Below are 25,791 nucleotides of genomic sequence, written 5' to 3' on the forward strand. Positions count from 1 at the left end.
GGGGGCCTGGGGTATGGGAGAGGTGGGAGTCCCCGGGGCGGGTGTGGCCGCCCTAGGGGAGGGAGGGAGGGGTGTGGGCAGCCTTTGGCCATCTCTCGGGACTCCCAGGACTGCTAAGGACAGTTGGAAAGTGGTGCCCGGCGTGGGGTGGCCTGGAGGACCTGGTTCCACCCATCGGAAGCGTTTTGGCGTTCTGGATCCCCGTGTGGGAAACTTCTAGACCTGGGGAGAGGGCCCCTGCCCGGGTGGTGCGAGCCGCTGGATGTGGTCCTGGTGGAAACGTGGAAGGGTAGGGCTCCTTCTTGATGTCCGGCTCCGAAGTAAGAGGTAGCACAGCCTCCGCCCTCGCCACGGTCCTCCGATCTTTTCTTTTTGGGGATGTGAGAAGCTCGTTACATTTTCAGAAGCTAGTTTCAAAACTGACATTTCAGTGGGAAAAAAAAAAAATCACGAATGCGTTTGCCAAGGCCCCTGAGTCTTTGTAGTTCGTCCTTTTTCTTTCTCTGTTACTCTTTTTTTATCTGTTCTGGTTCCTGACGGCTTGTTCACATTTTGCTATTCTGTTTCATTCAGCTTTGTCTCAGGGTTTCTTGCACTGATGCTCTGGGCGCCACGGAGGACGCCTTTCCTAGCTTTGGCCTGTGTGAATTTTTTTTTTTTTTTTTTTTTTTTTTTTGCCACTTTGGGAAGGGGGTGGGCCAAAGGAAAGTATCTAGAGCAGTTGGTTCACACACGGTTCTCCCTGCACCTCTACTTGGAAAACCCAGACTTGGGAGTTGTGCCTCCCTCCCAAGTATCACAGCTCTTTTTGCTGGGGTAGAGCTGGGTTTTCTGGGACCAAATGAGAGGGGTTTCCCAGGTGGGCGTCAGAGCTCAGGACAGGCACTTAAGCTCAGCAGGATCTCCCAGATGATAAGCATGGCCATTCGTTTGGCGAGCATTAATAAAGAATAAAGATGGGCAGAGTTTCTTCAACTAGGGTCCCGGGGCTAATCCTCAAGGCAGTTCCAGGACAGTCGGTTTTTCTTTTGTAAATAACTTCTTTTGATTTTTGGACAGTTTTTGTTGTTTTTTTTTTTAAGATTTTATTTATTTATTTGACAGAGACAGCGAGAGCCAGAACACAAGCAGGGGGAGTGGGAGAGGGAGAAGCAGGCTTCCCGCTGAGCAGGGAGCCCTATTTGGGACTCAATCCCAGGACCCTGGGATCATGACCTGAGCCAAAGGCAGACGCCTAACGACTGAGCCACCCAGGCGCCCTGGACGGTTTTTGACTTATAGAATTAGTGGGGACATAGTACAGAGAGTGCTCATATACTCCACCCCTGGTGACTCCTTTTTTTTTTTTTTTAAGAATTTATTTATTTATTTGAGAGAGAGAGCGCACACTAGCGGGGGGAGGAGCTGCAGGCAGAGGGAGAAGCAGGCTTTCTGCTGAGCAGGGAGCCCGATGTGGGACTCAATCCTGGGACCTTGAGATCATGACCTGGGCCGAAGGCAGACACCTAACCAACTGAGCCACCCAGGCGCCCCCCCCACACACACCTGGTGTCTCCCAAGCTTAACACCTTCCTCCAGGAGAGTTTTTACATTCTGTGTTTCTGTGTTGTGGGTAGTCTCGATTTGTTACTAGTTATAAATGTAACATTGTCTTTTAGAAGTAATTTGTAACAGGCGTTTGTGAAAGGGGGAAATCCTGCATTTCTTAGATTGAGATCCTCAGTCAGGGATGATATAGTCTCAGGGGTCTGAAAGAATGTTTCTCCCTTGATGCTCAAGTAACATTGATGTGGGGCTGAGAACGTGGGTTCTGGAGTCAGCCAGAACCCTGGTTTTGTTCGTTCCTCAGGGCTGCCATGCCACACGTGATGGATTAAAACAAAGGGAATATATTCTCTTAGAGGTCAAGGCCAGAAGTCTGAAATCAAGGTGCTGGGAGGGTCACACTCCTTCCAGAGGCCCTGGAAGAGAATCTCGTCTTACCTCAAGCAGCTTCTTCTGGATCTAGGCCTTGCTTGGCTTTTGTCAACAGAACTCCAGTCTCTGTCTCTGTCTTCACATGGCCTCCCCTCTGTGTCTCTGTGTCTTTTCTATAAGAAAAGCCCTCTCATTGGATTTAGGGCTCGCTCTAAATCCAGAACAATTTTATCTTTTTTTTTTTTTAATATTTTATTTATTTATTTATTTGAGAGAGAGAGAGAGAGAGAGAGCAGGAGACGGGGGAGGGTCAGAGGGAGAAGCAGACTCACTGTTCAGCAGGGAGCTCGATGCGGGACTCGATCCCGGGACTCCAGGATCATGACCTGAGCCGAAGGCAGTCGCTTAACCAACTGAGCCACCCAGGCACCCCAGAACAATTTTATCTTTGAGATCCCTAAGCGGGGGCGGGTTAGGGCTTGGACGTACATTTTTAGGGTCTGCTACGTGGACTAGATCAGTGCCCTACTAGTATCTGTGAGTCTTTGTGCCTCAGTTTATCGGTAGAATGGGGGTAATAGCAGGCCTTTGTGGCATATCGTGTGTTTGCTCAGTAAACTAATACTTTTTTGGTGGTAGCACCTGCTCCCATTACAGGCTGGGCCTGGCGGTGACCTCAGACTTGGCTGGGTCATTGTGCAGGGTGAAGCAGCACTGGTTCCTGAGCAGGCATGGAGAGTGGGGCGCACAGGGAGGGGTCGCTCTGAAGTGTCCCGGGGGAATGTAGAGTACCAGGGCTGAGGTGTGGGGGTGCACCCTGCTCCTGGATCTGCGAGTAGGCCTGGCCTGCCAGGTGTAGACTGCTAGCCTGCAGTCCCTTGGAGAAAGTCAGAGATGGTCTAGCCACTGTGGGGATGTGCAGGGATGCGGCGGCTGGGTGGATCAGGGGCACTTGGGGCCTGCTAGGAGCTTTAGGCCTTGTCTCGGGATAGGCTTCCTTCCCTGGCCTCCACATTTTCCAGTCTGGACCCTTCTGGGACCGGATTGCTTTGGCCAGATGAGAAGGTGGCAGAAGCCCTGTTCTGCTCACCGGTCTCTGGTGAGCCGGGTCCTGCGAGCTACGTGTGATTCCAGACCCCCCGGGATTCAAATCTGTGTGTGGGTAGGGACAGGGAGGTTGGCCAAGACCCGAATCTCCCCCTGCTCAGGTGGGAGGTGAGCCTGAGGTATGCTTGGGTGCTGGCAAGGGTTCTGAACGGCGTGGGTCACCGGCTGTGCGGCCTTGAATGAGCCACTTCATTTCCCTGAGCCTGTTTCCTCACCTCCAGCTGCATCTGCTGGTGCGCAGCCTCGCTTTCCCCCTCAGCAACGGGAATGATACCACTTGGGGCCCAGAAATTTGGGTGAAGTGGACCGTGGGAGTGTGGAGCAGGGGTGTCTGGTGGTAAACAGTAAATATTTCTATAGAAGTTATCGACGACGGCGTGGGTATTGGTATGGAGTGATGAAGAGCTGGCTTTTCTAGGAGGGAGCCCCTTATGCTGCCGGGCCGTCCAGCTGCAGCCTCGCACCCCCAGCAGATGGAAGAGGGACCCCGCGGCCGCAACTTCCACCTCGGGCAGGGGTGCGGGGGGGAGGCTGGGGAGATGGGTGTGGGTAGCCGACACACAACCCTGTTCCTTGACTTCTACACCCTCCCACGTGAGAAGGATGACAGCTGCAGAAGGCCCTGTCACCCTGCAGTGAACGATAACCCTCCCCACCCCTCCTCACTGTTTGAAGTCACCCTGGCCTGTGTCCATGGCAGTGGCTAAATGGCAGCTACCAAAACCAGGCCATTTTCCCTGGGCAGAGGTGCAGACGTCCTGGGCCTTGAGGAAGCTTTGGCAAGGCCGCTGGAGTTCTTGGACGCAGGGAGCCCTCCCTTTGAAAGGAAGCAGCTTCTCGGGAAGCCCGTTGTGGGGCGGCCAAGGCAGAGAGCAGAACAGACTCTCAGTTCCTCAGGCCCACGGAGTCCTTTCTGGAGATGACTGTGTCCCTTTTCTTTCTTGGTCAGTGCGAGTCAGTTTGCCTGGTTCTGTGGACTCTCCCTGCCCCCTTGGCTAGGAAGCGATGTACAGCCGGACTGGTTCTGATAGGGGCTACAATTTCAGTTTATGGGGGGCATGCCAGGGTGTGGAAACCCCAGAGGAAAAAACCCCTTGTAAAAACAAGGTGAAGAATGGCCTGCTGCCACAGACCCGGGAGCACTTGTGACTTCCTCCAGTCACAGTCATATGGTAGCCCCCTAGCAGCTGGGGGAGGGGGGGGAACAGAAGAGTTTGTCCTGTGCCCAGGCTCTAGGACCTTCAGTGTCAAGCTGGGGTGATACCCCAGGAAGTTGGTAACACCGGAGGGGCACTCCCATTCCAGTGGTGCCTGTAAGGTGCTCCTGCGTGCTGTCATCGTATTGAGCGTTTACTGGGTACCGGGCTCTGTGTGAACCTGTGTGTACAGACTCAAATGTTTGACCTTGGGGGCAGCTGGGGAGAGGATAAGAGCATAAATTAGGGTCTATGGGCAGACGATGGTCTGTGAGCCAGAGCAGGCCTGTGGCCTCTGTTTAAACCACGAAAGGGAGCTTTGTATGTTTCTGAAGGATCTATTTAAAAACCCCCAACAACTGAAGTAAGAATATTTAATGACACTCTTATGTCTTGCAAAACCTAAAATGTTGACTTTGCTGGCCCTTGACAGAAAAAGCTTGTGGAACCCTGGGATAAATGAACGAAGCAGGCAGGAGGAGAGGGGGATACGGTGGGAACTTGGCCCCAGTCTGGCTCACCAGATCTGCCACAGCTTTTAAGAGAAGCTGAAAAGCCTTTCTTTGTGTACATCTGTTTGTTTTGATTGTGAAGTGTCCTGATCACTCAGGCCAGATAGAGTACACTTTCTGGACTCTGTGGGCCAGTTAGCCTGACAGGTGTGGCCGTTGCCATGTGTTATTGCTTAGAATAGTCCTGGGAGGTCAGGGACACTACTCGCATATTATTGGTGGAAAAACAGGTGAAAGGGCTTGACCAGGTGACACGGCTAAGGCCGGCAGGGGAGCTGGTTTTCAAGGTCATGGCTATTGGACCTGCTCATTGTTTTACTGCAGAATTGTTCAGTGAAAAAAAGGTGGTCAGGATTCCATTTACTCATGCATAACAGAGATCCAGAGTGGCAGTGCCTTAAACAACAGGACGTTTTATTTATTGTGCTCACGCTAAAGTCTGGAGGGTGGCAGATCAGGGCTGGTGGGGAGGCTTTGCTTCCGGAATTCCTTGGGCCCAGGTCCTTCCAGCTCACCGCCCCCCCCCCACCATTTCTAGGGTGAGGTCCTGTCCTCGTGGATCAGCATGGCAGCTGGAGTCCAGCTATTACCCTGGTGTCCAGAGAGCGGAATGAAGGAAGGGACAAAGGTGCCGAGGGCATGGGCCAGGTGTCTTGTTAAGGAAAGTTCGCAGAGGCTGGCTCTGGGCGCTTCTGCTTTCATCCCATTGGCTAGAATGGGCAGTCGTGGAGCCGCCACTAGCTGCAAGGGAGGCTGGGAAATGTAGTCTGTAGTCTGAGCGGTCAGCTGAGCTCAGCTCAGCTAATTTCAGGGTTTCTCTTTCTGTAGGAGAGAGGACGGACACTGGGAGACGGTCAGTCACCTTGGCCACACAGTAGGTAGGATGTGGACGTAGCCAGAGTTGGGAAGGGTGTTCCTGGTTTGTGGAGGGCTCAAGTGGTGGTGGGGGGCAGCAGCCTGGTGTGGGGTAAAGGGGTCTCGCTGAAGAATGGAGGAACCAACCCGGGGGGGTAGCAGGGTTAGGTCCAAGTGATGTTTTACAAACGACAGGGCCTTTTCTATATATGATCAGGAGCTGCCCACCATTTTCCCTGGAGGGGCCTACATGATAAAACGTTATTTCTGAAGACGACTGTGGCAGCAGGTTGCAGTGTATGGGAGCAGGGAGAGAGGGGCCTGTGGAAGCTTCCAGACTAGAGAATGCAACAGGAATGTAACCAAATAGTTTCACCTTAGCCTGCCCCAGAAGTGTGTCAGAGGCCCAGAAGTTGTGTTATGGAACAGAAGGTAAACTCTGCCCAGGGCAAAGGCCATGACCGACCGCCAGGGGTTGTGAATGACCGGCTCTCAGGTTTGCTTCCCCCTATGTGGTTAAAATAAAAGGAGACCCCCGCAATTTTTTAAATTGTGTGATTTCACGTCAAAATCTGACTTTGTACTTGTGAAACCTCGGAAGGGCTGGTGGACCTGGGCCTACGTACCCTGAAGCGGAGCTGGATAGCAGTGCCACCTTTGGAAGGGGCATGCTGCCCCGATTTGCCCTAAGTCCCCTTCCCCCCTTCCTGCTTGTCACTGTCCCAGCACAGAGGCTTCATGCCAGTAGCCATTTGTCCTTCCACTTACAGTGGTTTGTTTCTTAAAATAGAGACGTGTTTCTGTGAACCCAGGCTGCCCTCGGGTGTGGGAAAATGTCCCTTACCCTTAGCTGGCACCCTCCTTCGGCCCCTGGCCCCTTCGTCTGGGCATCTGAGTTGGAGCCCCATGGAGATGGGGGGCTGTTACCTCGAGTCCTAAGCTGATCTGGCTTCCAGTCCCAGGTCCCGCCTGCTGCCCACCTCCCAGCCCCGCTTCCTCCTCTCTACCTGCCCAAAGCCCCTCCTTGGCCATTTGGAAACGCAGAAGTTCTGAAAGCCTAGCTTGCTGCTCCTTTGACAGCAAAACCTAACCTGACCCAAACTCTTAGGTTGGCAAAATCCCACCTGAACTTCCACATGGGGCTCTTTACAATCTCTGTGCATCCAATTTAGTATGACTGTTCACACCTTTTGGGGTTGTGGGGGCCTGTGTCTAAGATCACAGGTGCAAAGTGGCCAGCGCCACGAGCTGCACCTGGCAAGCACGCGCCACGTCACGTGTGGGGATCTGGATGCGGTGGGTGGGCAGGGCCTTTGGGCAGAAGGAAAATGGCGGGAACTGAGGTACAAGGCCTCTGACCAGGTCAGATTTAGCAGAATGAGAGAGGCTTGGGAAACTTCCCCGGCAGGTGCCTTTCCTTCCCTGGGGAGCCCACCTGCTCGATGCCCGGGATCTCACCACCTGCAGAGGGGGTGAATTTGCCAGGACAAATGGGACATTCCCGTCCCGGACAGAGTGGAATGGAGGTTCCAGACCTGGGACAGACTTGCTGCGCCCTGTGGAGGGTGGAGGCTGGGAGGGGCTTCAGGCAGTTCTGAGACAGGTCTCTTCATCCGAAGTCCTCGAGGGTCCCCAGAGGTCCCATGAGGCCCTGAAATTGCACGCAGTTTTGCAGAAGGCTAGAGGGACAAGAGTCACTGCTTGTGACCTTGGTCCAGCCTCCTTGACAAAAAGGAGAAAAGGGGTGACAGTGGCACCGCTCTGGAGGGAACACACCTCAGCTTCTTCGTTGTGTGTCTACCCGATGGACCACGGCCATAGCATTGCTGTTGGTTCTCTGTGCGTGTTTCTGGGGAAAGGCTCCCCGCTTTTGATTGCCCCCGAGGGATCTCTGACTTGAGAAAGGCGGAGCGTCACTGGAGGATAGCCCTGGATTGGGAAGTGAAGTGGATGCCTCTGGCTTCTGAGGAATGGGGGTGGGAGAGGTGGGGGCCCTGGGCCCGTTGGGCCGGGGTGCGGCTCTGATCAGGCAGCCCTGAGAGGTCGGCGATGTGTGTCAGAGTGCATGAGAGCCAAGGGGAGGTCACTGGATCTCTGATCAGGAGGGGCAGCCCCTTGGAGGGCTGGGGGAGGGGACCCAGCCGGATGGCAGGTGGTGGGGGGCGGGGTGGTGGAGTCTCCAGGAGAGAGGAGGGAGGGCCCACCTTGCCCAGGCCCCCAGGGCCTACCCACGGTTCTTTGAAGATGGAGAGACCTGACCTTCCATCCAGCCAGCCACAAGCGTGTACTGGGCGGGGGACTTGCTGTCTTTTTATTGTGGTAGGTTACCTTTCGTCTGCCTTTAAACAGCTAGCAAAAATGGACTGAGCGTCTGCTGTGTGGCAGTTACTGTTTTAGGAGCTGGGGATGCGGTGATGCCCCAAGCCAAGCACATGCTCCCACAGTTGCCGAGCTGGGGGGTTGTGTGACAGGCGCTAAGTCAGCAGTCACCTAAACACGTTGTACTTAGCACTCAGTGTCCTCCGGAAGAAAGTGAACGGGGCAGAGGCTTGAAAATGCTGGGGAGGGTGAGGGGGTGGGGCTGGGGGGCCCTGCTCCGGTTGGGCGCCAGAGCTTGTGGGAGAAGAGCAGGTGGGGCCCAGGCCTGGCTCCGCACCTTGGCGTGACCTCTCTGAGCCTCTGTTTCCTCCACTGTAAAGTGGGCTTCTTGATGGCACCTCCCTCGGAGGGGTGTTGTGCAGGTTGTTGCTCGTTAATGGAAGTGTTTAAAATCACGCCTGGCAGGTGGGAGTGAGCACGTGGGCCCGGCCAGGGCAGCCAGCCGCAGGTGTGGCTGGAGCTGGATGCGCAGCGGGGAGGGGAGGCCTCACTAGGGGGGTCGGTGGTGTTTATTCCAAGAGTGTTGGGGAGGGAAGTGACACCTGTGGCCGTGGACGGGGCCCCAGCCCAGCTCGGTCCCCGGTCCTTGCCCTGCAGGGTGGTCCCTGGCGAATGTCTCCTGCATTCAGGCCTCCTTGTCGGTGGGGAGGCTTCACTGAGGGCCTTAGCTGGTGGCAGGTGTGCCTGAACTGGAGACATAGCTCTGCACAAGCCGGACACGATCTCCAGCCCGCGTACTCCCAGTCCGGGGGAGCGGAGAGAAAGTAGACGAAGAACCCCGTCTCCCCGCTGAGGGGGACGTGGCCCAGGACCAGCCTGCAGAGCCTGGCAGCCCAGGAGCTGAGCCTGGGGACGGGGCGGGGGCGCCTGGGCAGAGAGGGTTGGGGTGGAAAGGAAGGAACTCCTGGGGACAAGGGGGCAGTGGCTCTGGTGGGGGGGCTGGGGTCAGTCCTGCTCTCCCGGGTGCCCGTCTCTCTGCGTCCCCCTGGCTGGAATGAATGTTCTCCCTTCCCCCTCCGGGACTGCGGCAGCCTCTCTGGGTGAGAAGCCGCTGGAGGTCGTGATTTGTATAGGCGGTGGAGCCTCACCTTGATGTGACCTTGTGACTCCGGCCGGGCGATCGCAGCTCCTCTTCTGGTTCCTCCGGGAGGCTAGAGGGCAGCTTGAGGGTGGTGGTAGCCCAGCACACAGCGGCGGTAATAACACACAGCGTAATAGGTCACTGGTCTAAACCTGCTGAGTTGTCTGCAAGGGAAGATGTGTCCCAGGTGTGGGCCGCCAGACGCCTGACGACCGGAAAGCCCTGAGAGTTCGAGGGCTGGGAGGGGCCGTGGTGGCGCCCCGCCTGGTCCCCTGGTGACTCAGGAGGGAACCCCTGCCCGTCCACCCTCCCACTTTCTCACTTCAGGGACTCGCTTGGGAGGCTTCAGGATTCAGGGTCGCAGGCGAAGTGCAGGGTGGGGCCGCTGGCCCCTTCTCCCCCGCCCAGAGAGACCACGGCACCTGCCTTGACTTTTGGATGAAGAATCTGGAGTTCCCGACTTTCCCTGCCCCCACTCCCTTTGTTTCCCCGAAAACCAGTTCTAGGAAGGAAAGTGAGACCAGGCTTCCCCCGGGCCTGTGGGAGTTGGATCTGGAAACTGTGGCCTCGTGATACTCTCTTGATGACTTATTTTAATTGTTGTTTAATCAACACGCACCGATGCCCAAGCCTCAGGCGGTTCTGTTTGGTGCTTTTGACAGTTGTGCGCCTCGTGAAGCCGCCGCCCAAGGCCAGATCTAGAACGTGTCCCCCAGCCTCTGGGTGCTTTTTGTTCTGTCAGGCGGGGCGTTCTTGGAAACAGGTCCAGACTGGTTTGCGGGAGGGGGCTCTGTCTCCTCCCCGCCCCCACTCCTTGCACAGAGAGAGGGAACCCCCTTTTATTCCCTCTTTTTGTGTGTCTCTTTCAAGCAATTCATCACCCACAGCTTTGGCGAGAGCGGGTCTGGGCTGTTTTTCTTTAAGATTGTTGGCGGATTTGCTGCCCCACTAATTGTGTTCCCGTGGTTGGGGTTCCTCTTCGCTGGATGTGTTACACACGTCAGAGTGGAGTGGTTTCGTGTACGGAAACCCACCTGACGACACGGGCACGGGTGACATTCCAGGTGGGGACAGCTGGGGGGGCCTGGCAGATCAGTGAAAGGGGAGCGCTCGTGATCCCCTCCGGGGGGCATGTGAATAAGTAATCACAGACAGATTGGGGGGCCTCTTGCAGACCTGAGAGGGACATTCCAGAAAATTGGCCGCATTGTTCCTCGAGCTGAGGGGGAAGGCGAAGGCTGCCTGGAGTTTCCAGACTTGCTCTGTGCCCTGGAGGGGCCCTCCGCAGAACCTGGCTCTGTTCCGAGGGCCCTGTGTGACCAGAGGGTGGAGTCCCCGGTGTTGGACGGGACCCCCTCCCCGGGTGGGGGGACACCAACGGGATGCCTGGCCCTGACCCCCCCCCATGCCCTGCTTACCAGCGCTTCCGAGGCCCACTGTAGCTGATGTTTACTGCGCTCGGGCACGCGCATGTGCCAGGCAGGCACCGTGCCAGGCCCTTTACGGTCATCGATCTGCCTCACCATGAGAGCAGCCCCGAAGGGCCGGCTGGCTGCCGTGTGCATTGGCACAAGGGTGCTGGGCAGAGGTGTGAGTGCGGGGGGAGCCAGCCCGTTCCCTGCTCCCCCAGCCACGCACACCCTGCGGGGAGCCACAGTAGCCCCGGCCCCTCCCACTGGTTTGTAAACGAGGAAACGGAGGCATTCGGGGGCAGGTAGCCACTGGGATGCCAGCCCCAGTTTGGCTCCAGCCCCTCCGCTTAGCCGTGCGACCTTTCAGGCGCCGGGGTGGGGGCATCCGCACCCTAAAGGAGACTGTGCACTGTGGGGGGGGGGCACCCACCTGCCCTCTCTGGTCCTTGTCCTGTGTCGGAGAAGTGGCCCCGGAGGACTCTTCTGGGGCCCAGAGCCAGTCTTTCCTCATTCCTGTCACTTTGCTGATTCCATCCTGGGGTGAGGCAGCCTCTGTCCCCTCTCGCCCATGTTTCATCTGGAGTCACATTCGGTGAGGCAGCCTGAGGCCAGGGGCAGGTACACAGGGCCCTCCTAATTCTGAGCCAGGCGGTGCCGTAGGGGCTTCCTGCATCCCAGGGGCCTGGTGGAGGCCCTCCAAGCAGTGGCGCGGCCCCAGGACAACCCGGCTCACCTCTGCGCGGTGGGCAAACTTCTCTTTCAAGCTGGGCCTGTGGCGGCCTCCTAGGCTGCCCGTCATTCTCTGCTGAGGCTGCCCCTGCCCCATCCCCCTGCCTCTTCCTGGTGGGCCTTTCTGGGAGCCATCCCGTCTGTGGGTTGAGGCCCCTCCGTTGGCCCCAGGGCGGAACCCCCAGGAACCACATTCGTGCTTCTCAGCTGCCCAGGCTGAGCACACTGGCCCCGGCTCTGACGGGGGCCAGGAGGTGCCATGTACTCACCGCTTTGAGCGTCGGGCTCCCCCACCGTCCGGGGTCCTCCTGCTGCCCCTTGACATGCCTCGTTCCAGCCCTGCCTTCCAGGCCTCCCCGTGTGTCCCCTCTGCCAAGGGCCTCCTCTGCCCACCGTGGTCCCCCGTGAGCACTGCCCGCCCAGCTCCTGGTGTCACGGCGGGTGCAGACCCTTAGTGACCCCTCACAGCCCTAGGAGGCGAGCTCCATTGCCTTCCCTGTGGTGGTGGCTCAGGGATGGCACCTGTCGTCAACCAGCCAGGCCAGGTTCTGCCAGGGCCCAGAGCCCACATCCTTCCCAGTGGATGCTGGGATGGGGCTCGGCTCTTTCACAAGATGCCGGGTCCCCAGGCTAAGCTGCCCTGAGCATGTTATCTCTGTGGCTCGGTTTCCTCCCTTGAAAGGAAGGTGGTCGGGAGCAGTAGCTGAGGCACCCCATGTCTTTAGGTGTTTGCCCGGTAGTGGGTGCATCACGGCTTCGAGGTCCTGGCCGGAGGAACCCAGGGGCTGGGGCTGCTGGTTTTGTTGCTCCGCGCCCCCCCCCCAATAATCACCCGCTAAGCCCATGCTTTCAGGGGCCAGGGAACCCTGGCTCACATCTGCTGTCCCTTTTGTAGCTCACAAAGCCCGGGGCTGCGCAGCTGATTAGCATGGATGGGGGAGACATTTGCATGTAATAGCTCCCGCCCAGTCGGTGCCCCTAGTACTCTTTTCAGAAAAGCCAAGCTCTTTCTTTGTCTGCTCCTTCTTTTCTCAGGGTTGCCCTTCAGCACACCCCACAATTCGGCTCCTCTTCAGGTTCCTCGAGACCAATCCTGCAGGGTCTGGAGGTGGTGCTGGCCTCCACCCCACCCAGCCATGGGTGAGCCCTTTGAGGGGAGCCCCCTTGCAGGGCTCTGACCTCAACGGAGCTGTCGCTGGTCAGGGAGGTTTGGTGTCGCTAGCGCAGGACCCTTCTCCAGCCCGGAGTCAGCCAGGGGCTGTGAGGGGTGGCTCGTTTACTGGGGTGCTGCCATGACGGGCAGCTCTAGGTCAGACCCAGCAGCAGCCGGGGAGGCCTGTGGCCCAAGTGGTGCCAGGGGCCACGGGGCGGGAGCGGGGGCTTGCTTCCCCTTATGCCAGCAGGAAACTGGGGGGGGAACATCCCTGCCCCCCAGATGGCTGCCTCTCTTCCATCCTCCCCACTACCTGTGCACCTCCCCGGTGTCCTGTCACCCTGTTGCTGGGGAGTTCGGGAAGTTTCCTCCTCAGACTTGTATTCTCAGGGTCCCTCCTGAAGTAGACCTGCCTTTTGGATTTTTCAAGCTACCCTGTACATTGCCCACCCCGCCACCCAATATGAGCCTCTTTGTGCCCACAGAGGTGGCTTGCTGTTGAGTTGTGACTATTCTCAAAGGAATGAACACACCGTGCGATCCCATCCCTACCTTAGGAAAAAAACCGTTGCCGATAGAAATAGGGGCCCCTATCTCGTCTCCTCCTGGGGAGGTAATGTGGAAGGAGGTGTGTTCCATCCACTTGGTGTTTATTTATTTTTTATTTTTTTATTTTAAGATTTTATTTATTTGACAGAGAGACATAGCAAGAGAGGGAACACAAGCAGGGGGAGTGGGAGAGGGAGAAGCAGGCTTCCTGCCGAGCAGGGAGCCCGATGCAGGGCTCCATCCCAGGACATGACCTGAGCCCAAGGCAGACGCTTAACGACTGAGCCACCCAGGCACCCCCTTGGTGCTCCTTTAGAAGGGGCCCTGGTGAGTGGCCTAAATTTAGACCCGTCCTGGAGCTTGCGGGGGGCGTAAACCGAAGACATTCCCAGGCACCGTGTGAAGCTGGCCACGCGCTCTACCTCGGCCAGATGGCCGCTCCCATGTCCCGAGGAGCGCTTAGTCGAGCTGGTCCAGTGGCCGGATGGGGGCTGGGGGTGGAGTAAGGCCAGAATTCTCTCCGGGCCTCCACTCTCTGCCTTGGGCCAGAATGCCTTGGGGGCATGGCAGCCAGGGTGGGTGTTTTGTTCCAGTAATACCTACTGTGTCCCTCTGGGTCTTGGCCTGGATACAAGGGGGTGTTAGTCCTTAGGACAGTAGTGACCAGTGCGTTCATTGAGCTTTCTCGACACGAAAGGTGAGGCCTGGGGGGGGGGTGATGTGAGGCTCCAGGTGATAGAGCCCAGATTCAAACCTGGGCCCGATGTGAGCTGGAGTTCTGGGAGGTGTGCCTCACCTTGTGGCCTTCCTGAGGCGGGGAGAAGGGCTTCCCCTGGTGACAGCTCCTGGAATGCAGGCCGTGCTGCTCCTGGCTTAGACCTGAGTCCCGCTGGGGTCGCTGCCCCTCCTCCATCACCCTACGAGCGCTGCGGGTGCGGGTGCGGGTGCGAGTGTGCTCCGGCCGAGAGCCATTGCTGAGAAGCCCAGGCCATCCATCCGCCTGCCTTAGAAGGACCCTCTGGTCACAGGCCCTTTCCCGCCCCCCCTGGCCCTCCAGCAAGTTGAGGGAGGTACATGGTTACACCTGCTCACTCCGGGGACGCCCCGGACGACTTGAGTGGGCGCCAGGCCTCCCCGGCCGTCACGATTGCCGTTTGTCCGGTTATCTCTTGTGTACAGGGTAGAGACTCAAACCGCTCAGGAGGGTGGAACCTGAAAAGTCCTTCTCTTCCTCCCTCCGGGTCCTGGCCCCCCACATCACCCGTCACCTCCCCGTGTGACCTGCCCGCCTGGGTTTTCCTGCGGAAGTCTCCCCGGGAGCCCGCTGCGCCGGAAGTTCTGCCCGGTTCAACAGCGGGAGAGGAAGGGTGCATGGCGCCAAGTCCGCCTGCCTCCCTGAGGCGGGCCCTGAAGCCGTTCTGTCAGTGTTTCTTTCCAGAAAAGCCCAGTTTTCTACCTGTGGCGCCTGGACGTTCACCGGCCCTCCCAGCGCCTGCCGGCTTGCTGCCGGCTGCACCTTCCTTCTCCCGTTCACTGGGCGCTTTGCTTTTCAGCTGCTTTGGACAGTCCGGGTCTGGGTGTATCTTCGCAGACACTGGCAGGTGGAATTCTGGGATAAGGCCCCCGAAGGGCTGGGCGGGGGTGCGGTCGGGGTTCTGGGTGGGGAGCTGCTGACAGATGCCCTGGGGAGAGATGTGCAGACCAGGGCCACCCGCGGGGAGGGCTGGGAGTCCATCCCCCCCCCCCCCGGCCCCAGGGCCGGGCCAGGCCAGACGGAGGAGCCCAGGGTGACCTCCTGGTCCTCAGACACCCTGGGGCCGGGCAGCTGCGTGGAGCGTCTCCCAGGAGGAGCGGGCTTAGGTTACTTGGCTGAGAGGGAGGCCAGGCCGGCTTAGGCTTCCCGGGGTTGAGTTCTCTTCTGAGACTGGTGCCAATCTGCTGAAGGGTGAAGTGAGTAGTTGGTGCACGTACTGCCCCCCATCTTCTCACGGAACCTGGGGGGCAAGGATGGGTCCTTATGCTCTTGTTCTCCCCAGATGAGGCTTCCTGAGGTCAAGGGTGAAGGCAGGTGGTGGGGCACCTGTCAGGCTTCCGTGTGGGTGATGTCCTCTCACCCCCGGGGGCTGTGTCGTTATCATTTGATAGAGGAGGGAACGACGGGCCACGGTCACACAGCTGAAGAATAGCAAGTTTGGCCCTGAACCCTGGTCTTCCTTGATCCCCATCATTTTATTTTTATTTATTTATTTTTATGATGTTCAATTAGCCAACGTATAGTACATCGTTAGCTTTTTTTTTTAATGTTTTTTTTTTTAATTTATTTATTCACAAGAGTCAGAGAGAGAGAGAGAGAGGCAGAGGCAGAGGGAGAAGCAGGCTTCCCGTGGAGCAGGGAGCCCGATGCGGGACTCGATCCCAGGACTCTGGGATCATGACCTGAGCTGAAGGCAGACACTTAACCGTCTGAGCCACCCAGGTGCCCCCATCGTTAATTTTTTTTTAAATTATTTTATTATGTTCTGTTAGTCACCCTACAATACAGCATTAGTTTTTGATGTAGTGATCCACGATTCACTGTTTGCGTTTAACACCCAGTGCTCCATGCAATACGTGCCCTCCTTAATACCCGTCACCGGGCTAACCCACCCCCCCACCCCCCATCATGAGTTTTTGATGTAGTGTTCAACGATTCATTTGTCACGTATAACACCCAGTGCTCAGCAGATGCCCATCGTTTTCATCACTGCCCTTGTTGGCCTTCCCTCCGGGGTGAGCCGAGTGACCTCCTTCCTCTCCTGGCCACGGGGACGGGGCGGGGGGGGGAAGCTTCTGGTGCCCAGTTTGGAGACTCGGTTCCTGCCACCAGGTACCGGTGCCTCTGGGAGACGGGAGGCTCTTCCAGGAAGGTAAGCCCCGCATCACCCGGAGCCTGACTCGGCTGGGATGTCGCCACCCCGCGGCAGGCTGTAAGCTGCACCCCGCCTCCATGGGTAGCAGAGCCCCCCTCCCCGAGTTCCTTCTAGTCGCTCTTACCCTGCCTTCTCCTGCCTCCCACCGGCACCTGTGAGTGCTGGAAGCCTGGGGCCCCTGGGCTGCACTCCGCACGGAGCCGGCTGTGGCCAAGGGCTGCCCACCGAGCCGATGGCCCCGAGGCCCCGAGCAGAGGCTTGCCCCTGGGTCGGCTGAGGAGGGCGCCTGACTTCTCTGTGCCTCGTGCTCCTTTTCCTCTACCTTCCTTTACGGTGGGATATTTTCCTCTGGAAGGTGCACAGCCTGGGTTGGGTTTGGCGGCAGGAGGTGATTTAGTAAAAGACCTCACATTTGGACAAGCCGTTCTCCCCACCCCCACCCCCACCCCCCTACGCTCCAAGTCTGCCAAGATCCATAGCTTTAATCAGTCCTCGGTTGGTGGCTGTGAGAGTTTCCCCAAGAGGCAGGGACTTGGAGCGTGGCCCGTTGTCCCCCGAGCTGGTGACGGCTTACCTGTCTCACTCCCTGCCTCTGTTCTCCATTCCACAGCCTCCCTCGTCTTGCATGAGGATGGAAGGTGCCACGGAGGGGGGGGAGTGTAACTCCAGGCCTTTGTCCTTGTTCCACTGGGTCCTTCTGGCCCAGGTCTGACCAGTCCGAGGGACCCAGTGACCCTCTGCGTGCCCCATTACTGCTTGTTCTGGAGGGAGGAGGGCAGGAAGGTCACCGTGGGGGTGCCCGGTGCCCAACATCTTCAGGTGGTTCGGTGACCTTCCTGAGGCCACGTGTGCCGTCAGGGCCTGGGCACCTGGACCCCCAGCACTTCGGGAAGGGGCCTGGCCTCCCCGGACCCCATGCCCCAGGGCCACCACACAGGTGGGCATCCCCCAAGTGCCTCCCGGGTTGGGGTGCTGTGCCAGCCACGTGTGGAGCCCTGGGTCTGTGCTTCTCTGGGTCGTGAGTTGGGGAGCAAGGGGGTGTTAAATAAGGAGTTTCTATGTGACGGGGGACTGGTCCAGGAAGTGCTGGAGGACCTCAAGGAGGAGGTAACAGCGACACAGGAGAAGAGGGGTAGGGCGTTGTGGATCTCAGGAGCCATGGAGGCCAGAGAGAAGTCCTGCCCATGGTCTGGGGGTGGCGAAGGCCAGCATGGCGTGACTGGGGATGTGGAGGAGGGGCTCGTGAGCCCCGTGAGGAGTTTGTACTTGTTCTAGAAGGCTCTGGGGAAACCATGGAGAGGTCTAAGCAGGAGAATGGCTGCCACAGATTGGCCGCGTTAGACACTGTGACCGGGAGGTGACGGAGTCCCAGTTAGTTCCCCTGAGACAGGCCTCCGTGTCTGCCGCTCCCTGAATCAGTCAGCTCTTTTGAGGCCCTTCTGGGTGCCAGGCCTTGGGGTCGGCCCAGGCTGAGGTGGTGAGCAGGGCATTTCCCTTAAGCCTGGGACCAGGGAGGCCCCTGTGCCCCAGGGTCCCCCAGCTTCTGCCCAGGGAGCCATCAAGGAGGGGGTGTCTGGGTTGGTTCTGGATGGGTGGGGAGCAGGCAGCTTATCCCCCCAAGAGCCACTGGCTTCCCAGCTTCCCTCATCTCCTGCCTGGCCTGCAGCTCCTCCAGCCCTGTCCCCAAGGCCGTCTCAGCACTCGGTCCCTCCAGGTGCTGCCCACGGCTGTGGGAGCGGCCGGACTCCCCAGCCTCTCGAGACCCAGATCTGCCCATCCGGCTTGGGAGTCTAGCCCATCAACCTCCCCGGCCACAGCCACACTGCCCTGGTCCCCTCCTTCTCCTGAGTGGGCCCCTTTGAGGAGAAGCATGCCTCTTGGGTGTCTCCCCCGTTCTGAGTACTGATACTGCACACTTCCGATCACTGAGTGTGTGGGTGGGGGCCTCCCCACACCAGCTGCGTGACCTACAGTCACCTCCGTTCCCACACTGCCCGCCCGCCTGGAAATAGTGTCAGACCCCCCAGGATAAGGGCTCGGTCCCACCAGACTGTCGCCCTCCACCCCCACCGCCAGTCATGAGTCCAGGATGTCCCCTGTGCTTCTTGCCCCCAGCTGTAGATCTGAGGTTCCCAGGGCCCCCTTCTCAGGCTCAGTGAATTTGCTGGAGCGGCGCTCAGAGCTCAAGGAAACCATTTACTTCCTAGTTCGGTGGTTAAAGTAGAAAGGATAGAACTCAGGGGCAGCCAGAGGGAAAAGAGGCGTAGGGCAGGGTGTGGGGAAGGGGTGCCCCGCTCCCAGCACCTCCTCGTGCTCACCAGCCGGGAAAGCTTCCCGAGCCTTGTCCTTTGGGTTTTATTTTTATGGAGACTTTATACCCAGGAATGATTGATTAAGTCCTTGGCCATTGGAGGCCTAGGAGGGGGACTGAAAGTTCCAACCCTCTAATTACTTGGTTGGTCCCCCTGGCAACCAGCCTCCATCCTTAGAGGCTTTCGGAGAGTCACCTCATTAACATAAACTCAAGTGGTCGAAAGGGGCTTTGACTGACTCACAGAAGACCCCTTTATTGTTCTTATCACCTCGGGCACTCCCAGAGTCTTCGGAGCTCTGTGCCAGGTATCTGTTCGGTATAAATTACAATGTCACAGCCTTCTTTTCTCCCTGCCTTCCCATGTGCCTTTTTTCCTCTTGCTGGAGAATTCATTCTCACTGCCTATCCCAGCTGCAGTCAGGTGCCATCTCTAGGCTCCCTTGGGGCCCCTGTTCCCCTGGTAGCAGTGCCCGTTACTTGGGGGTCCTCATCACCGGCTACCCGGCTGTCCTCACCCCCTCTGGGATGGGGAGGGTGTCTCCACTTCTCGATGTCCAGTGAGCCAACAAGGAAGCGGGCGGAAAGGGGGCTCAGCACCCAGCCTCTCTGCACCTGTGGTTCCAGACGCACTGCCGATTTGTCAGAAAGTTTTAGCAGCACACGGCCGCACTCGCCTGCATATGCTCTGTGGCCGAGGTGAGTCCTAGTAGCAGAGACTCTACGGCCTGCCCAGCCCAAAATATTTACTCCCTGCTCCTTTATGGGGAAGGTTGGCCAACACCTACTCTAGGAAGCACAGGGATGTCGTACAGCGCCTTGGTTAGGAGCGCAGACCCTGGTGCCCATCGGCTCGGCCATGCGCTTGCTGTGTGACCTTGAGTGAGGTCCTTCACCTGTCCGAGCCCAGCTTCCTCAGGGATAAGTGGAACAGTGGGCACAGAGGTGCTCTGAGGGGTCTGTGTAAAGCACAGGAACCGAGCGTGGCGCCTGGAAAGTGTTGGTACAGTGCGGCATGCCGGCCCTATCCCCGTCTAAGCAAGGGCTGGGTGGGTGGGTGCTGGGCCTGGCTCCGTGGGGGAACACGGAGCTGTAGGGGCCTGCCTTCCTGGGGAGCAGGGTGCGGGCAGGTTCTCCTACGCCGGGATTCCCACCGGCGTACCCTGAGCGTGCTGGCCCTGTGTTTGTCCCTGGGTGTTGTGGCCCCCAGTCCCCGGGCTTCGGAGCCTCAGCTGGACACCCTGCAGCGGAGCAGGTGGGGAGCCAAGAGCAGGCCGGACGCGTCTGTGGCATGATGAATACCAAGTCCGGGGTGTTTCCCGCGCACTCCTCCGTTCACACCCTGCCTTGGGAGGGCCTCTCCAGAGAAGAGAGCCTGGGGAGGGGGCCCCTTCCCAGCTCTGTCGCCCGATCATATTACTGCGGGGAAGAAACCCCAGCTCCGCTGACCCTGATTGGCAGGAACCCAGCGCAGCCTCCGGGCCCCCAGCCCTCCCTGTGGTCACCCCCCCCAAATCATCACGGCCGCCTGAGAAGCCCTCTCCCGCTTCCTGTCCCCCGCCTCTCTGGGCCCCATGCGCCCAGCCCCTCGGTACGCTGCCAGTGTGACAGGGGGTCGGTTTTCTCGGTGGGTTTCTGGAGGCTGGGCACAGAGTCGCTCCTGCTTCTTCCATGGCTTACCCAGTGATGGCTGGATAAAGGGGGGACCATAGAGGAAAGTGCCAGCCTTTGAGTCTACCAGAAGGTTTCCTGGCAGACAGAGGCACTCGCGTGTGTGTGTGTGTGTGTGTGTGTGTGTGTGTGTGAGAGAGAGAGAGAGAGAGAGAGAGAGAAGGGGTGGGGGAATGGGTACCTAATCGCCACCGCTGGGTCCAGGCCCTGTGGGGTCCAGGCCCTAGACCTCTTTCCTGGTGGGGAAGAGCTCTCTCCCAGGACACCCCTCCCTCCCGTCCCGGGGAGCCGGCCAGCAGACAGGGTGTGCATCCTGGCTCTGCTGCATCCGGGCCTGGGGGACCCTGGGCAGTGAGTGAGCCAGAGCCCCGTGTGGGCTGTCCCCTGGGAGGGATAGACAGAGCACCACCCCACCCCGGTCCGGAGGGCCCATCCTCGTGAGAGGGCAGAGTGGGCAAAGGGGAAGAGGCTTGTGCCAAGGCCGGGAGCTGGCCCACTGCGGGGCTGGAGGGCTGATGAATGAGGGGAATGGGTCACGCAGGGCCTTACAAGAGCTTGGATTTCTGCATCTTTTAAATACGTGGAAGAATATGGTCCAGCTTTTTTTTTTTTTTAATTTGTCAAATATTTACTGAGCCCTTCCCATGTGCCAGGGACTGGTCTGTGGGGTGGCACAGCCGTGACTCTCACAAGGGGCAGGCTCCACGGGCCATGGTTGCCTCTGCCATGGTGGGACAGGTCGGGTCACCCTCGGCCTGGACGCAGCCAATCTTCCCTTGGCCACAGGTCCCCGTGGTCGCCTGCCCGGCGCCAGGTTGCAGGGGTGCCTTGGGCGGCGACTGGTCGGGTTGCCAGGCTGCCCCAGAAACAGAGGTCCTCCTTGGTGTGCTTGCTCTTCCCCTGGCGCCGCCGACAGATTGGCTTTATCTCCTGCCCTGAGAGGGACGTGGGTGACGGCACCGTGCCAGGGTCCCTTCCCGGGACCCACTCACGGCTGGACTCGGGAGCACCTTATCTGGGGCTCCCGGTGGGTGCGGTGTGGTTGTGTGCCCGTGGCGGTGGCCAGCCACTGTGCTCTGCTCTCGGGCCTGGGGTCAGGGGGCTGCCACGCCTTCCTCCCAGAAGGGGGGCACCTGGCACCGGAGGGGTGAGGCGGGCTGGGCCCAGGTCCGGTGCTCAGACTGCACAAGGGGAGAGCAGGGGAGCCAGGGAACACCCATAGGCCCTTCATATCTGTTTTCATGCACTGGGAGCGTTTTTGTTTTTCTATGGAGATAAAATTATAAAATTCACCTAACAAAAACAAACCACTTTAAAGTGTACAATTCAGTGGCATTTAGTCGATTCACGGTATTGTGTAACCACCACCTCTTGCTGGTTCCAGAACGTTTTCATCCCCCCAAAAGGAAACCTTGAATCCATTAAGCAGTCCCTCCCCATTCTCCCTCCTCCCAGCGCCTGACAGCCACCAGTTTGCTTTCTGTCTCTGAGGATTAGCTGATTCTGGACGTTTCATATAAATGGAATCACATGTGTGTGACCTTTTGTGTCTGGCTTCTTTCACTCATTGTAATACCTCTGAGGTTCATCCATGTTGTAGCCTGTGTCAGGATTCCATTTTGTTGTTGTTGTTTTTAAGTTTTTGGGTTTTTTTATTAGTAATCTCTACATTTAGTGTGGGGCTCGAACCCACAACCCCAAGATCAAGAGCTGCTCTCTCTTCTGACTGAGCCTGCCAGGCACCCCGGGACTTCATTCCTTTTTATGGGTGGATCTGCCACATTCTGTGTGTCCATCCGTCAGTTGACAGACATCTGAGTTGTTTCTACTTTTTGGTTCTTGAGAATAGTACTACTTTGAGTATTTGCATACAGGTATTTCTTTGACTACTTCTCTCGGTTCTTTTGCGTACCTACCCAGGAGTGGGGTGGCTGAGTCAGATGGTAATTTTATGTTTAACTTTTTGAAGAACCACCAGCTGCTTTTGCTCAGCGACTGTACCATTTCACGTTCCCATGTCCCTCACAGGGTGTGAAGGTTCCAGTCTTTCCACGTCCGTGCCAACACTTGTGATTTTCCCCTATTTGTTTTAAATTATAGCCATCCTCGTGGGTGTGAAGTGGTGTCTCCTTGTGGTTTGATTTGTATGTCCCTCATGACTCATGGTTTGAGCATCTTTTCATGTGCTTGTTAGCCAGTCCTGTATCTTCTTTGGAGAAATGTCCATTCAGGTCCTTTGCCCATTTTTTAATTGTGGTGTTTATCTTCTAACTGAACGAATTCTTTATATATTCTGGACACTATCCTTATCAGGTGTATGATTTGTAAATCGTTTCTCCCACTCTGTAGATGGTCTTCACTTTTTTTTTTTTAAAGGTTTTATTTATTTGAAAGAGAGTTAGCACAAGCAGGGGGAGCGGTGGAGGGAGAGGGAGAAGCAGACTCCCCGCTGAGCAGGGAGCCCAATGCCGGGTTCTATCCCAGGACCCTGGGATCATGACCTGAGCTGAAGGTAGACGCTCAACTGACTGAGCCACCCAGGTGCCCTAGGCTTCACTTTCTTGGTAGTGCCCTGTGATGCACAAAAGGTTTCAGTTGTGATGTTCAGTTTATTTAGTTTTACTTTTTTTTTTTAAGATTTTATTTATTTATTTGAGAGAGAGAGAATGAGAGATAGCACAAGAGGGAAGAGGGTCAGAGGGAGAAGCAGACTCCCCGCTGAGCAGGGAGCCCAATGTGAGACTTGATCCCAGGACTCCAGGATCATGACCTGAGCCGAAGGCAGTCACTCAACCAACTGAGCCACCCAGGCGCCCTTACTTTTTTTTTTTTTAAGATTTTATTTATTTATGAGAGACAGAGAGAGAGAGAGGCAGAGGGAGAAGCAGGCTCCCAAGCAGCAGGGAGCCTGATGCGGGACTCGATCCCAGCACCCTGGGATCATGACCTGAGCCGAAGGTAGACGTTTAACCACTGAGCCACCCAGGCAGCCCGAAGTTTTATAGTTTTTAGCTCTTATATTTAGGTCATTGATCTAGTGGAGTCAGTCTTTATAAGTGGTGTGAGGTAGGGGTTCAGATTCACTCTTTTGCATGTGAACATCCAGTTGTCTGTCCATGTACCATTTGTTAAGATGATATTCTTCCTACTGTATGCTCTGGCACCCTTTTTGAAAGTCAGGAGTGCCTGGCTGGCTCAGTCAGTGGAGCATGCGACTCTTGATCTCGGGGTTTTGAGTTCGGGCTCCACATTGGGTGTAGAGATTACTAAAAAAAAAATAAACTTGGGCGCCTGGGTGGCTCAGTTGGTTAAGCGACTGCCTTCGGCTCAGGTCATGATCCTGGAGTCCCGGGATCGAGTCCCACATCGGGCTCCCTGCTCAGCGGGGAGTCTGCTTCTCCCTCTGACCCTTTTCCCTCTCATGCTCTCTATCTCTCATTCTCTTTCTCTCAAATAAATAAATAAAATCTTTTAAAAAAAATAAATAAATAAACTTAAGAGGCACCTTTGTTCTTTTTCAAGGTGGTTCTGGCTTTCTGGAGGGACTGGGACATTCCACCACATTTGTGCTGGTGCTGCTTATGCATACAGTTCGTAGTTGTCTGTTTGATGAGCTCAAAGGCAGTTGCAGACATCATGAGAATTCACTCTCAGTACTTCCCCACTTCTCAGAAGAATGAGAGCCTCATTCTACAGAACCACATGCTGTCGTCACGCCCGTGTCATTTCAAGTTATCACACCTGTGGTGCATACCCACGTTCCCCCTCACCGTTCTCTGTAGCTTGTGAAAAGATTTTCATGATCTGGCACCATCACACGAGGACCAGGGTGAACATTTTTGCCAAGAATATGACACAGATGCCGTGTCGGCCCAGGGCCTCGGTGGCATATTGGTTTGTCCTGTTTCTGGTGCTGCTGAGCTTCACCGTGTGGCTGGGGGCGGGGGAGCGCCACATACTTGTCGAATGAAGGAGCAAGACTAGTGATGGCAGCTTGTGGATGCTGTGCTCCCCGTGTGCTGGGCCCTGCACCTGCCCCCCCCTCATTAGCCCCGTTTGACAGATGAGAAAGCCAAGGCTCAGCGAGGTGAAGTGACCTGCCCAAGTCCCACAGTGAGTGGTGCAGGTGGGGCACGGGCCCAGGCCATCTGGCTTCAGTGGCCGTGCTCGTAATCATGGCACCACATCACTCCGAGTGGGAAGGGGCTCAGGGGAAGGAAACAGAGGCACCTCTGGGAGTTCTTTCTTGACCCCCACCCACCCCCGCTCAGGGCTGAAGGCCGACCATCCCCCCACGTAACAGAGCAGAGTTGGTGAATTAATGCCAGACTCCCGGGGCCTGGGCCCCAGGAGGTGCTCCGTGAGGGAAGGTCCTGGCAGAGGGGCCCCCGGGCCGGGATGTCCTGCTTGGGCCCACGGCACCTGGCCACCCCTCACCTTACTGTCAGCCGTGGTTGCTCCGTGGACAGCCCTCCTGTCCACTGGCCACGCTTTGTCTCTGCGTCCCTGCCGCCTGCTCGGCCATCCTCTCTTCCTCGGCCTGGGCCTGCGGGCAGGGCTCACATGGCAAGTGCTTTCCGGGTGGGCTGTTGGGTACCCCCCGAAGACTCCGGGTCGGGGGCAGGGACACGACGTGCCCAGAGTTGGCCGACGGGGAGCCTCGCTCAGCCGGCCCTGGGACCTGCTGGCTCACTGTCACCTCTCTCCTCCCGCAGACGAAGATGTGTGTGTGTTTAAGTGCTCGGTGTCCCGGGAGACGGAGTGCAGCCGCGTGGGCAAGCAGTCCTTCATCATCACCCTGGGCTGCAACAGCGTCCTCATCCAGTTTGCCACCCCGAACGGTACGTGGCCCTTCCGTCCTGGCAGCGCTCGGCCAGAGAGCCTGAAGCCAGGCCACTTAGGCCGCCAGCCACGGCCGGAGGGGGACCTCGAGGCCCATCCCTCTGGAGGCCGTCACAAATGATTCCTGTGCGGAGATATGTCTGTGGGAGGAATACGTTCTCGCCGCCTGGAACACTTCGCCCCAGACCTTCCCTCGCTGAATCCTTTGGGTCCTTCTGGGCTCGGCTCATACATCCGTTCCTTTGAGAGGCCTGTCCTGGCCACCTGGCGGCACCCCAGGCCTCATGGAGGAGCCCGTGGCGGGGGCAGGGGGGGGGGGGCGTGTCTGGGCCCTGGCCCTCCTAGCGGCCCTCCTAGCAGCGGAGGATCCTGTCTTGCCCCCCTGAGGCACGCGGAGCTTTGTTCCGAGCGCACAGAGAAGCCACGGGAGGGTTCTAAACAGACCCGTTTCGGGGCTCCAAGTGGACATAGGCGGTTCCTGAGGAGGGTTTGTCGAGCTCCAGGCCACTGCTGGTGGCTCGTGGGGGTCGGCATTGGAGGTAGCGGGGCTCCTGGGGTTGGAGAGCTTGTGAAGGTGCAGCAGCCTGGCCTGGTCACCACCACCGATGTCCAGGAGCCCCCTCAGCTGTCCCGGTGCCCCCGGTGGAGGAGCCAGGTGGCTGACCACCTCCCCGCAGAGGCAGTCTTCCGCAGCTCCGTTTCCTTCCTTGCGTAAACAACCCCAAGCCTGCCTTTAACGCCCGCACCGGGGGGTGCGCATTACGAACCGGTATAAGTCCTGCCAGTCTGGTTCTACTCGATGAATATTTAGAGTTGACTTTTTTCAGTTTTTTTTTTTTTAAATCTAGGTAAAGTACCCGTTGCAGAAATCTACCACTTTAAACCCTTTCTGAGTGTAGAGCGCGGGGGCCTCCCGTGCAGTCACGCTGTGGCGCCGTTACCCCCGCTGCCCACCTCCAAGATGTCTTCATCTTCCCAGACTGCTTGCCTTATACCGCTTTTCTTTGAAAACACTGTGTTAAAATACACATAATAAACTTTACTCTCGTAACCATTTTTGAGTGTACAGTTCCGGGGTATTAAATATCTCTACGTTGTTGTTCAGCCCCCACCCCACCCTGGTCCACCCCACACAGACCCGGGTGGGCTCGCGGTTATTTGGCTGGGA

General features: G+C 57.5%; 1 protein-coding gene and 1 long non-coding RNA gene across 3 annotated transcripts in view; one reads left to right on the forward strand and one right to left on the reverse strand.

Annotated features, from left to right (window-relative positions):
• The window catches only part of CARM1 (coactivator associated arginine methyltransferase 1), a 40,934-nt gene that overhangs the window by 707 nt on the left and 14,436 nt on the right, over positions 1 to 25,791 (forward strand). For both annotated transcript variants that reach the window (XM_025863027.2, XM_073887691.1), the window contains exon 2: positions 24,497 to 24,622. In XM_025863027.2, coding sequence (XP_025718812.1) covers positions 24,497 to 24,622 — 126 coding nt within the window. The remainder of the gene's footprint in view (positions 1 to 24,496; positions 24,623 to 25,791) is intronic.
• On the reverse strand, positions 5,083 to 9,184 carry LOC141371624 (uncharacterized). Its single transcript, XR_012376713.1, has 3 exons — positions 9,055 to 9,184; positions 7,123 to 7,238; positions 5,083 to 5,554 (listed from the first exon to the last, which is right to left on the reverse strand). It is a non-coding gene; the product is annotated as an uncharacterized lncRNA (long non-coding RNA).

Source organism: Callorhinus ursinus, unplaced genomic scaffold (genome assembly GCF_003265705.2).
Source record: "Callorhinus ursinus isolate GAN/ISIS: 27379988/994484 unplaced genomic scaffold, GSC_fseal_2.0 scaffold82, whole genome shotgun sequence".
NCBI lineage: Eukaryota > Metazoa > Chordata > Mammalia > Carnivora > Otariidae > Callorhinus > Callorhinus ursinus.